The sequence below is a fragment of the Anoplophora glabripennis genome, unplaced genomic scaffold (assembly GCF_000390285.2).
Source record: "Anoplophora glabripennis isolate ALB-LARVAE unplaced genomic scaffold, Agla_2.0 scaffold51, whole genome shotgun sequence".
In the NCBI taxonomy this organism is placed as follows: domain Eukaryota; kingdom Metazoa; phylum Arthropoda; class Insecta; order Coleoptera; family Cerambycidae; genus Anoplophora; species Anoplophora glabripennis.
Genome location: NW_019416324.1, coordinates 518031 through 530491, shown reverse-complemented (window position 1 = coordinate 530491; position 12461 = coordinate 518031). Strand labels below are relative to the sequence as shown.

At 30.7% G+C, this 12461-nt stretch overlaps 2 protein-coding genes across 6 annotated transcripts; both read left to right on the top strand.

Annotated features, from left to right (window-relative positions):
- Nucleotides 1-1093: 1093 nt before the first annotated feature.
- On the top strand, nucleotides 1094-7472 carry LOC108907621 (brain protein I3-like). Of its 4 annotated transcripts, none has more exons than XM_018711369.1 (4): nucleotides 1094-1248; nucleotides 4191-4259; nucleotides 5887-5952; nucleotides 6785-7472. In XM_018711369.1, the coding sequence occupies exons 2-4, from the start codon at nucleotides 4193-4195 to the stop codon at nucleotides 6961-6963; spliced, it is 312 nt and encodes a 103-aa protein (XP_018566885.1). In that variant the 5' UTR covers nucleotides 1094-1248; nucleotides 4191-4192; the 3' UTR covers nucleotides 6964-7472. The 4 variants fall into 4 exon arrangements, with proteins under 4 accessions (XP_018566885.1, XP_018566884.1, XP_018566883.1 ...); XM_018711368.2 differs by having other exon boundaries at nucleotides 1095-1264; XM_018711367.1 differs by having other exon boundaries at nucleotides 1097-1248; nucleotides 5884-5952.
- A 1768-nt stretch (nucleotides 7473-9240) lies between these two features.
- LOC108907628 (brain protein I3-like) lies at nucleotides 9241-12361 on the top strand. Of its 2 annotated transcripts, XM_018711377.1 has the most exons (3): nucleotides 9241-9318; nucleotides 9921-9979; nucleotides 11923-12361. In XM_018711377.1, the coding sequence occupies exons 2-3, from the start codon at nucleotides 9973-9975 to the stop codon at nucleotides 12096-12098; spliced, it is 183 nt and encodes a 60-aa protein (XP_018566893.1). In that variant the 5' UTR covers nucleotides 9241-9318; nucleotides 9921-9972; the 3' UTR covers nucleotides 12099-12361. The 2 variants fall into 2 exon arrangements, with proteins under 2 accessions (XP_018566893.1, XP_018566894.1); XM_018711378.1 differs by lacking the exon at nucleotides 9241-9318 and having other exon boundaries at nucleotides 9909-9979.
- Nucleotides 12362-12461: the final 100 nt, after the last annotated feature.

Sequence of the window (12461 nt, the reverse complement as noted above, 5' to 3'; positions counted from 1 at the left end):
CCGTTGAACTTTCACAGTATAAAAAAATTCGGAAGCATTCAAAGAATGCTGTAAAAGAGTAGATATCTTGAACTATCAAGTAATATAACATTTGGTGACAGTAAATATCCGTATGTAATACGATTCTTTACCAACCGAAGAAGTTCGCAAATCAACTTTTTGACAAGATGTATGTTGTGTTGCCTATCTAACTGACAGTTATCCATTGACTTCTATTAGAAGTAGATTATCAATTTGTACTTTTTGTGTAAAAAATATATATTAGGATTTAATTTTTCTAATATTTGATGATATATGCGTAATAAATTGTCCAAAATATGTGAAAATTAATAGGTCACGTAAATCTGTATAGAAAATTTAAAATTATATTTCAATGTTGGTAATAGGGATTCTGCCTCGAAACAGAAACGGACTGCTATGATACTTTGTCAATATCTAGGTATTTTAATATATATAGTTTAATTATTATAGTAACAGCAACAACGCCAAAATGGCGGTTTGATAAATAGTCACTTTGAGTCATTGTGTTTCAGGTTAGGTTTTAAGTATTCCGACCATCTATTATCATATGAGTAACTAAATATTTATTTACTCATATGCCTATTATTTACATTTTTTTGAACTAAAAGATGTAAAAAAATGAGGGCTTAAACAAAATAATAAAAGTTTGAATAACATTAAAGAAAGAATTTATCTTTTAACCAAATACCTATCCACGTACTAAAAGTATATTTTTACACCCTATAAAAATATACCTATGTTTATATAGATTGTATATTAATATCATATTTCAAAGTTGGCAATAGAATAGAGATTTTGTTCTAAAATGGTGGGTACTTTATCTAGGGATTTTATACTATTCAAAAACGCACTGTTCCTCCAATGGGGGATTTTGTGAACTGTGTGGAGCGCGATCATATAAAATATCTGACATTACCGAATTCAATTTAATCTTCTTCTAGCGCAAACATTAGAAAGAGACACAGATATCCTTCGACTACGCTCAATGTATCATCTGAACGCGCCCCTAGCGTTGCATATAGCTATCTTTCTCTAAATTGCGAAAAAACCGAAAAGGGAAGAGGAGCCAAAGCGATTCCCCTTCATTCTTTTCTCTCATAGTTGGAGTGAAGTCAAGCAGTCGACAATAATAGTTCTCAAACTAAACTTTTTTATCGTTTTATTTTCATTGTGTTTTCTTTCAGTTGCCAGAAGGTTGTTTTGGTTTGAAAAAAAAATATTTTAAAGGCGAGTGGAACAGTTGGTAAGAAAAGGCTTACTTGATAATCAATGTTTTTTGTTTTACCTGTTATCAAATTATTAATTAATTGGACTTGCTGTTTTTATTCATCCTTAGTTATTTGTTCACTTCCAGTATATAATATCTATAAATAGGCATTTAATAAATACGATACCGTTTGGTAAATATCAGATAAGAAGGTATAATCAATAAATATTTGTTTAAAATTGTTTTCCTGTTTCCCAAAAATGTTTCTATGTCCATATGCAAATACATTGTTAAGTAATAATTAAAGTTAATTGAACTTTACCAGTACAAACATTTTTATAGATACTTGTATAAAATAGATATACTTATTATACAATTCTTTATTTTTGTTTTAACTGTCCACGGACAAGAAAATTCAATCTATGAAAAAATTTTTGATGCAGACTCAAAAATCTAAAAAATTGTGGAATATTTTTGTTCCCTTAATTTTTCCCAGAAGTGTACAAAAACATGTTAACAAGCCGATTATCCGACCGGTACAGTTAAATAAATTTTACCTGAAACCGAGGAAGAAAGTAACATTTTCGAAACTATTTTTCGGTCGATGTAATGTGAATGCGTTTACCTTTACCTAACTGCAATTTACACTACTGATGGTACCTATTAAATATTAAATATTAAATATTATGTAAACAACTTTTATTTTACAAAATTTAATTATAAATAATATTTCTTAATAAAATTAAGTTATAACGTTAGCATCTACTTTCTTCGGCAGATCGAGTAAGAGTATCTGGTATATCGTCCCGATGTTGATATCCCGCGCCCAATTCTGCAAGCTCAGCACTGGCCCTGGCCAAATGACATCATCGCTTACGCTGCTCACTCAGCGTCGGTCTAAGCCGGAACCCCAAAAGTTGATAACAATTACTGAATTCTCATGTTAATTTAACACAACAACCAATACAAACATGTCTTCAACAGATGTGATGTCAAACCATAAAGTTGCCCTTTCTCGTAAATTTCTTGTTATTATACGTTACTATTTTACAACAAAACTCTTGTATATTTTACACAAGACTATCGAATCAAAAATAGAAATATGCATGTAAATGTTCTCGCAATGAAATATAGTAATGGGCGATAACAGTGGTTGGGGTATCTTGCATTGTTATACGCGGTAAAAGATCATTATTTAAAAAGGAATTAAGTCGTGGCTTTGATAAGACACCTAAAAGTAAACAATTAAATCATAAAACATTATAACTGTACTTTTAACAGCGATTAGATTTTTCTCGTTATGAAACTTTATTAAAATTTCGACGCCACTGAATATTATGTAAACTTCGAGTTCATTTGATTTCGAAGTATATTTCAAAGAAAAAATGACTCCATTTTATTCGTAAAATGATCGTTTTCTGGTTAAATAAGTTTGCTACACAGTAACTAAAACGAAAGTAACTCTTCGATGAATTTATCGTCTATTGAGGAGGGAAAGATACATTTTCCGATGTTTTTGCGTGGAAAAATTAAAGGAATTCTTATGTTTCATCATTTTTATAGTTTAGATGGAATTTCTTCTATCATTCTCTAAAGCAATTTTTAATCAACGAAGTTTTGCTAAAAATTAATGTTGCAAGTAATGTAGACTTTGTTATTTGGTCCTGTATATTATGAGATATTTTATCTTCGGCTTTTTAGATTTTTCTGAATATTTTCAGTGATTTGATTTTAAAAACTTTTATTCTTGTAGTTATATACTTATATTGTGGTAAATAATTATTGTTTTATCTGGACAATTGGCAGTCTGGCCAGTGATTCACATGGTATGATTATAGCATCCTTGATATCATAATGGTCAGTTATTTTCAGTTTTTTGCATATTTTATATTTCATCCCATTTAAATATCACCAGTTGGATGACAGAGAATATGTTCACTGCTTTCGCTGAACCCACGTAAAGTGCATATCGGCAAATATGCGATATGGCTGGTTTGTTTATTGTTAATCAGCACAACGACATGCATGGGAATTACATTTTTTTAAGTTAGTAGTTACAGCTGTTAACGTCTTTATTTTACGCGTAGTTAATATCCTGTAATTTGGTTATACAGGGTGATTCACAAACGGCGACCAAAAATGAAACCTAGAAACCTAGTATTCTTTGGTGAATTTTAATGGGAGTTTTTCATATAAAGCTTTATTTTAGGAAAAGACCTCAGATTTGGGACAATGTTTATATACATACAAATTATTCCACTTAGTACGTTTTTAAATTATTAAAAAAAAAAAAAACGTTTTTTTAAGTTTAACACCCTGTATCTTTTTAACGAAGCCTAGATCCTAGATAATAAAAACTTTATACGAAAGATTCACCAAAGAATACGAGGTTTCTTTTTTGGTCACTGATATATAGCCGCTCAAACTTCCAATTGGCCAATTCAGTCAATTTTCAACCAAAAATACTTTACAACCTCTTATTTTGAAAGAAGTTTTACCTACTTTTTTATGAAGAAATGCCTGTACCTATCTTTACTAAAATAAACTAGAGGCAGGAAAAATTAGTCAAAAATGTAAAAAAATAAAATAATCGAATTTTTTGCTTTTTTTCAAATTGTTTATTAACGATTTTTTGTAAATTTTTCTTTAGAATTTTTAACTAGGCCATTTCAATGGGAAATTCAATTCTCTAAATAAATTTTCCTATGAACTATACGGAAATTTTGCTTCGTTTTCGAGCTACAATTAAAAAACTGAAAGGGGTGCATTTTCACCCCTATCTCCAATTTCCACCCTTTAATTTAATAGCACTCCGCGGTTTTTTCATATAAAATGTATTTTTTGCGATTCTGCGTTATTTTTCCCCTAATTTTCTAAATAATAACACGAAATCTTACTATTACTCCATCATTAAATCAACCTGGACAAATGTTCTAATATTTTCTTCAACTCGGACTTTCAGAAATGGACGCAAAAGATGTGCCACCACCTTATGATGGCGGTTTCGTGAACCAAACCCACGGACAGCCCTGTAAGTACCTCCACTTTTAATTACACTGTAAAATCGGTAACGGGGAACAATTTGCTTCTTTTAAATTTTGTAATTATGAAGTTGGGCCTTCCATTTTACTACAAGACCAAATCATTGAACCATTAATTATAACCGAATGAAAGTAAATAATTAAACGTTTTATTTGGTTTGGAGGATCGTTTTTGAAGTGAAACATCGATGCATATTTTTGTCAATTGCCGGACTTGAATTTTAAATAGTTTAAAGCATTGCATGGAAACGGATATTTATAATATAATGATATAAGTTATGGGTTGGGTTTATTGAGATAGCAGTCATATCACAAATGAAATGTTGAGAAACAATAGTTTTGTTCGCAATAGTGCCAACGAGCTGTTATGTTGTCTTCAGTTAGTACTCAAAAAGGCCTACTTTTTGATATTGTATTTTTTGACATGTGATCTTTTCTACGGCCTACTATCATTAAGGAAAGATCCTCAAAAATTAAAAACATATTAGGCATTTTTTTAAGAAAGAAATGGATAGCATTTCCGATTTGATCACACCTCAAAACTGTAAATACAAAGTTTCGTAATTTTATTAACCGAAGGTACATCTATGCAGTTTCATTGATTTCACTCATACAGGGTGCTCACAATAAGACAGCTAAATTATATATTTTTTTTATCACAAGCTATATAAAAGCTATAATAATGAAACTTTGTGTTTATGGTTTTGAGGTGAGATTAAATCGAAAATGTTCTCCATTTCTTTCACAAAAAAAATGCCTAACATGTTTTTTAATTTTTGAAGGTTTTTTTAATGTACTAAATTATCATTTGGACTTGTGTAAGTAGCAGCAATTAATATTGTTATGCAATCTCAGCCAGACATAATAAATAACCAAGCATCTTCAACATCGACCAACTCTCATGGAGCCGTTGATAAATTTTGCATAGTTTTGTTGTTTACTTTTAAATATACTTTATGGTCACTGATTCGATCAGTAATAACAAATATTTATACAGACTGTTTAGCAGTGAAAAGGCTGACGAATCTAAATCGGCAAAATGTGCATTTCGCAACATAATCCATACTTATCAAACTGCTTGTAATAGATACTCACGCATTTATCAGCAGTTGTTTCTTATATTTGACTTTTGTTGACCCTATAAATAAGTGGAGGTACCAATAGCTTTGTAAACTATACAGCAACTTCGTTATTTTAAATACCCTATATATTATTGCATTTTCGTACTCTATGTGAAATTTTAGGGTCACTTTATTAAATATTCCCTATACCTAGGAGTTATAGATTTTGAGTAATTTATTTTTACAGAAAAAATTTGACAGATGCAAGGGTCCGCGAAGATGCTAGTAACTCTTTTCAGGAGCTTGATATCAAGCCGGATTTTTCGTATCTGTAAAGGGTATAGGTAATGCTAAATTATGGTATACCAACAAATTAAAACATTTAATACTAGGTGTTTCATTTTTGCTGTTACTTTTTGATAACTTCAATCAGCTATAACTTTGTTAACTTAAATATAACACCCTATATTTTTTTACCCTGTCGTATGCAGACTGAAATTTCCTTTCAAGCCATATTTTTTTATACAATCAAAAAAAGTGTAATATTTTTCAGCAGCTCCACTACAACCCCCAATAATTATGGCTCAACCCCAACCACAATATGCATCTTCCACAACTACTTGTAAGTATTACTTAAACTTTATAACTGTTTTTGTTACATATAACTTATTTTAACAACGGATTCAATCATTGAAAATTCCTCGATAATTAAAAGTGTCCCATATGAGGCAATTTCCCGGCATTATGTTCAATGGGAAGCTACGGGAGCGGTTCATGTTATATAAAATTGTGCAATATTTTGCTAAACGATTTCTTTAAATATTCCAACTAATTCCAGAAATTAAGCTCATGCAAGAGCAATTTAATTAAAATAGAAAAAACCTCTATTGAATAAAGAAATTCTAATAAACAATTATCATAACACGTACATAACACGCATTGAACTGGGAAAACATATTAACATTCAAGTATGGAAATATACCGGGTGTTTTGTTAAAAAAATCGAGCTTCCGTCAGCGATTAACCTTAGTAAAATGATGGGAGGGAATAGGGGATGATGTCTGTGGTTTACCACGTTGAACATGTAGGTATTTGGTCTGTTTAAAATACACTAATGCAAACATTAGTCAAAAGAATTTCCGAAAATTTTCCGTGATTTTTGACAGACTGTATTTAGGTGAAAAATGGTCGTATCAGAAATTAAAAAATTTTTGAAGCTCTAAGATTCTAGTTTTTAGATCTTTTGGTCAATTCTAAATCATACCAGATTTACACCTACAGTACGGTATATTTATTTACGTGACATACGTTTAATCCATAGTTTAAAATTTTGATTTAGCCAATTGGAAGGCTTGCTTTGTCAAATAATTTTAGAACAATTTATAAAATATTACGAATAATTCAATGTGACTGTCAGTTTGGCTTCTCTTTAGTCGCGTTATTGTTTATTCCAGACGTGGTAGTTAACAGTGGTACACCTGGGGGCTGCCGAGTTTGCCACAACAGGACTTGGACGGGATCATACTCCTGTTGCGCATGGTTGTGCTGTATCTGCTGCTTTCCATGCGGGCTCATCTGCTGCCTTTGCATGCGCCAAAAGAAGTGCAGCAAATGTGGATTCACCGTTGGCTAACAAGGTTATTTCCTAGTATTCCAAACACCAAAATTTACCAGAAAGTTCCATTATTTTGTTTTTTTTTACCTATCAAACCTTACTTTCTGTTACAGTACATTGTTCAACAACAAAAAAGCTGTAATGTTCCATATATAAGTATTATTATTGTGTTAACTCTGAACACAATTAAATAAATATTAGATATTCTTTAAGTTCCATATACTATTAGTACCATGAGTAAAAAAATATATATATATGAAAGAGTTCCTGTTATTTCATTTGTTGAAAAATGTAACAACACTGTTATCTATCTACAAGAACATTTAACATACCTACATAGGTAACTAGATGTAGGTAAAAGTATTTAAAAATAATGAGTCTCCAATTATTTTTATAACCTTACTTATATGCAGGTTTCTAAATAGTGTTTGTTACTTTTATAAGATGATGAGTGGCTAAACACAAATGTAGTAGGTAGTCGCTTTTTTGTATGTCTTATGACGGAAATAAATTTATGTACCATTTAAGTGTTTCTGTCAACTTGAACTTTATTCCATATCCTATTTAAATGAAAACCATGGATCCGAGGACATATTTAAACCCAATGACTGATTTGTTCACGGCATAGATAATAAATTTGAAAATTTCGATGCTAGTCTCTCCAAACTTTGTGAAATAATGGTTCTAAGGGCAGTAAAATCATGTTAGCAAAATAATTTTTATTAAACTTGACATTTATTAAGAAAAATTGCTAAGATAATACAGAATAAATTAGCAAAGCCTCCTAATTAGTTGATTTCCCTCAAAGCAAGCACTATATGGTTCTGGTTTATAAACTACAAGTTATTGGGGCCGACGTTTGAACACAAGGATCGATGGTTCCGCAGATTTTGCCTTGTTGGGTCTCGCCAGCTCGACTTGAAACATGGGTCAGATTTTTGTCGTGTCGTGGGCTTTGGACAAGCAGTGCTGCTTAAGCTTTTCGGATCCTCAGCGGCTACTTGTGAAACGATTTCGGTGGATTAGGCTGAGATAATTGAAAAGTAGGTATAGTGAAAATTTCTCGCTGCTCAAGCGATTTTTCGGCGGCTTCTGGCTACTCGTTGGTCATGTTTTGCTCTCTTCGAGTTGGGAATTGGAAAGTATGCGATTTTAAATTTTTTTTCTGAGAATATGCTTTGTGTAAATAATATAGTAATCTTTGAGAATTTGGTGATCCAGACTTCTCTCCAATAAAATTGTCGAAAATACCTAATTTTTTACTAAAAACTAGTTGAGTAATTGAAAATATGTAAAAATTAGGAAAAAATCCGTAGAATTCAATGAACTACTATACCCCACCTGAATTTTTGGACTTCATTTTCAAAATGGCGTCCAAAGATCGCAAGAAACAGTTTTTTTTATAAAAAAACATTTTAGAAAAAAATGTTTCAAACGAAAGTTGTAGGAATTTTTAACACGGATCGAATAAGCCCAAACCGGTTTTGATCGATAAATAAATTAATTAGTTATTGCAAAAAAACCGCTAAAATTCGCATTTGTTCAAATAGCTCTTTCAAAAATAAATATTTTTTTATGAAACTTGGTGAAAGGATAGCTCTTGGTAATTCCGTTGTTTTTTTAACGAATCTTGACGATACCATGAAAAAATTCAGTGCGATTGTGGAAGATCCTCGGGATCGTCCAGACTAATAATTAGTTAATTCGTGTATAAGGCCATAACTTGTAAACTATTCAACTTACCGATTCCAGATTTCGTATGAGTTATTAGGACAGTGATAAGGAATGAGAGGATGCGATGCCAAAACGTTCTGGTGGTAACAATAATGCAGTTTATAAATGTTTAATTCAAAAGTCATAAATAAACTTCTTCTGTTTATAACTTTTGTAGGTCTCTTAAAGATGAAAAAAAGTACTTTACTGTTTTCTCGTGGAAATGAACGGAAAAAGAGTTATAAGCGAAAAAAGTGAATTTACGTAAAAGTTATACAATTAACCATCCTGTAAACAATCTTCCACCCATTATAAAAATGGGGGGAAACTAATATGTTGTTGTACATAATATTTAGCATCTATAGTGACAAATTCAGCTTGCCGAACCAAAAAGTCTAGTCCAACTCTATTTCCTGGGCTATGAATGTCGATGTAGCGGAAGGTTCATAAAAATAGTCAGAACAATATACATGGCTATATTTTGGGTTGCTTGAACTATCTAAAAATATCGCATATTTGTTTTTCTTGCGAGCAACCAACCTTGAGGCACCTTTATCCGTGGAATTACATGCCTATTTATAAAATAGTATTTGTCCTTAATGAGTCACAAATTCATGTAACAGTTTTATAGAAGAATATCCAACGATCTGTTAACGTTCTGTAAGTACCTACAATTAATAGGTATATTATATGAATGCAAGAAGATTAAAATGCACAAAAAGTTACTTAAAACCTTTGTATACAAGAAGCGAATTTATCTTGCTATGATTTGGCTGCAAATTTAAGTAATTTGAAAAGGAAAAGAACTTTTTGTATCATATATTTCAACCACTTCCCATTTTTTAATGAGAAGCCTAAAATTCTTTTGTGTTTTTATATTACTTATTGGACCGCATTGTATATATGAAATGTTGTGAATCGAAGCAATTGTGATTTTTTTAATGCGTCAGTTTTGTGCATTCAACTTTTGAGATGAAATTGTTCTAGTTTTCAAGTTTTTAGAATTTGTCTGAGTAATAATCAATATCTAAGAATATGTACCAAATGTTTCCTGTCTCATTATAAATAAGGTTTTTTTATGACAGAAGTATCTTTGGTTTTCCCAATTTATTGGATTATTGTCTAACAAACGATGTAGCATACAACATTTTTATTCATTTTAGTATAGAATTGGTTTTACATAGTAGGTATCCTGATAGTGTTGTTAAATATTTACAAATTAATATAGATAATAATCTTATCTAATCTAGTTTTAACTTTAGGAGATTATTTGTTCATATGAAGCTCACACTTGTTTAACACATCGCAAACAGAATGCCAGGTAAGTCTTTGTTTTATTTTTAACATATCTTTGAAAAATCAGTGGCTTAAAAATTATTATGCGACTAGTCAATGCCTTTTTAATACCTTTTTTTTTAATATTGTATTTTTGTTTAGGAAGTCGTAATAATTATTAATAAATATGTTATCTCTGTTCTAGTTCTGTATATCATCTTTCTTGTTGGAATAAATAATGTTTCTTTGCATTAAGTTCAATCTCAGTTTATGCACCTATTTAGTTTGTAACAATGTGTTACTGAGATTTGTATGCGCTAATTAATAGTAATAATTAATGCGCATTCAGTCTAAATTGAGTTTGGTGAACAATGTTTTGTGTAATAAATTTCATTTTCGTCTTGAAAAATTAAAAAAAAGGAAAGATTTTTATATACTTAGTATTTTGATTTTGAAATTCTTAATAATTTTTTAGTTAGTTGATTCATTCAAGCTTTTCAATAAATGCAGATATGATGTTTACAAGGTTATTACTAAGAAATTAAGTACATAGCTATGTGCGATTAAACTATCTGATAAGATAGTCTTTGATCTGTTTATTTACTCTACATTTAAAAAGAAATTAATATCTAATCTCTTCTCGGTATATAAGGTAAAATCTCCCATTTTTTTCGGATAGCATGGATTTTCCTGAAAATTTGCGTACAAGCTCATCTGACCCCCCGCTTCAAAAGTTATATTGTTTAGATGTGTGCTTTTTTCTATTTGGGGGTGAAAACTACCCTTCTATGAAAAAAATGCGAAAATCACGGATTTACGTATTTTGAAGACTCAATTCATGTTCAAATATGTTGAGTAAAGTTCCTTTCATGTTTTTTAATATAATTTATGAAACTTAATTACTTTTCAACCCTTAAAAATCCTTAAAAACTACCCTTCCATGGCCAAAAAAATAGAAACAAAGTTTTTAACAGTTTAAAATACTATTTTGGTGCATTCACAATGTATTGCATTTCTTTTGTTGTTATTCGTTAGAAAGCTTACGACTCGTTACAAAGTTGCAACCCTTAAAAACCATCCCTTATAATAAAATAAACAAAAAAATATTATTGAAAGCCTGAGATGTTTTAATGGTATGCATATGTTGAATTATAAACTTTTATTGGTTTTCAAATGATCTATGATATATTACCACCTTTAGCCATCCAAAAAACCCTTATGTCGTAAAAATTATATGAGTTTTTTTTAAATTTTATTGAATTTATTCTTAATATTTTTTTATTAAATTAATATCAAATAAAAAAATTTTATATACATTATAAACGGATGTACTGTACAAAATGTTTTACACCTATTAAAGGTCTTTTGAAGAACTTTAATAGGTGTTATATAAGTTTTCCTCGAACAACCTTTAATTTTTCCGCCACAGGATGTTGAACGTTTCGATCTTATCTTCGAAATTGACTTCAACTTCTGGGAGTCACAACTCGGGTTCTATACCACCTACAAAAATTAAAAAAAACAATCTCATTGCTATTCAATTACCTTCATTTTTGCTTCTGATCATTTTTTTGATAAAACTTGTAGTTTTTGAGATATTCGCGAAAAATGGGTCAAAAGCATGCATTTTTTGGGCTAAAAACAAACGTTTTTAGGCGCAAATAACTCAAAAAGTATCGACTATACAAAAAAATTTTATAGAACATTTTTTGCTTAGAATTCATCCCCCTATCCAATCGTGAGGTTATTTTTAATAAAAAAATTCCCACCCTCCAGAAGGGGTGGCATCCACCCCTAGGGTAAAAGCACACATCGGCACTATATAACTTTTATTTCTTGGGCTATTCCCTAGCTACAGTTCAAATTTCACGTCAATCCATTCCATCCGAAAAAATTTGTAGCCAAAATGCTTGATTGACTGGACTATATTACTAATCTAGAAGCACGATTTCCAATACTGGAAATTACAATAACTTTTCATATTTCCAGAAAGAGTTGTTGTTGTCCAGCCTAAGCCAGGATGTCCAGTATGCGGTAACAACAGTTGGACTGGAACGTACCCATGCTTGGGCTGGTTGTTGGCGATAGTCTGTTTCCCATGTGGTATAATTTTGTGCTGTTGCATGAGAAAGAAGAAGTGCACAAAATGCGGATTCACGGTGTGATTAAAAGAGGAAAAATTCTATTTCCAATATTTGCGTACTTATCTTGGAATGTAATTAATAATTTTCTATTGCTTATTGAAAACATTGATAACTTATCCACGTTCCCTTAACACCGATGAGGCAATCATCTAAAAAAGATTATCTTGGTCTATGAGATATGAAATGCAATGTGTATTTAAACTATAATTATACATACTGAGATTTGTACACTTATTGTTTTATATTATACATAATTTTATTTTTAATATAAATCTTCTACACCTTACGGTAGTTTTGTTCCTCCCGAATTTTCTCCCCCACCTTCCCCAAAAGTGTCTCGTTCTTTCCTTAGGGCTTCCCACTATTTTTTGGATCTTTACGTCA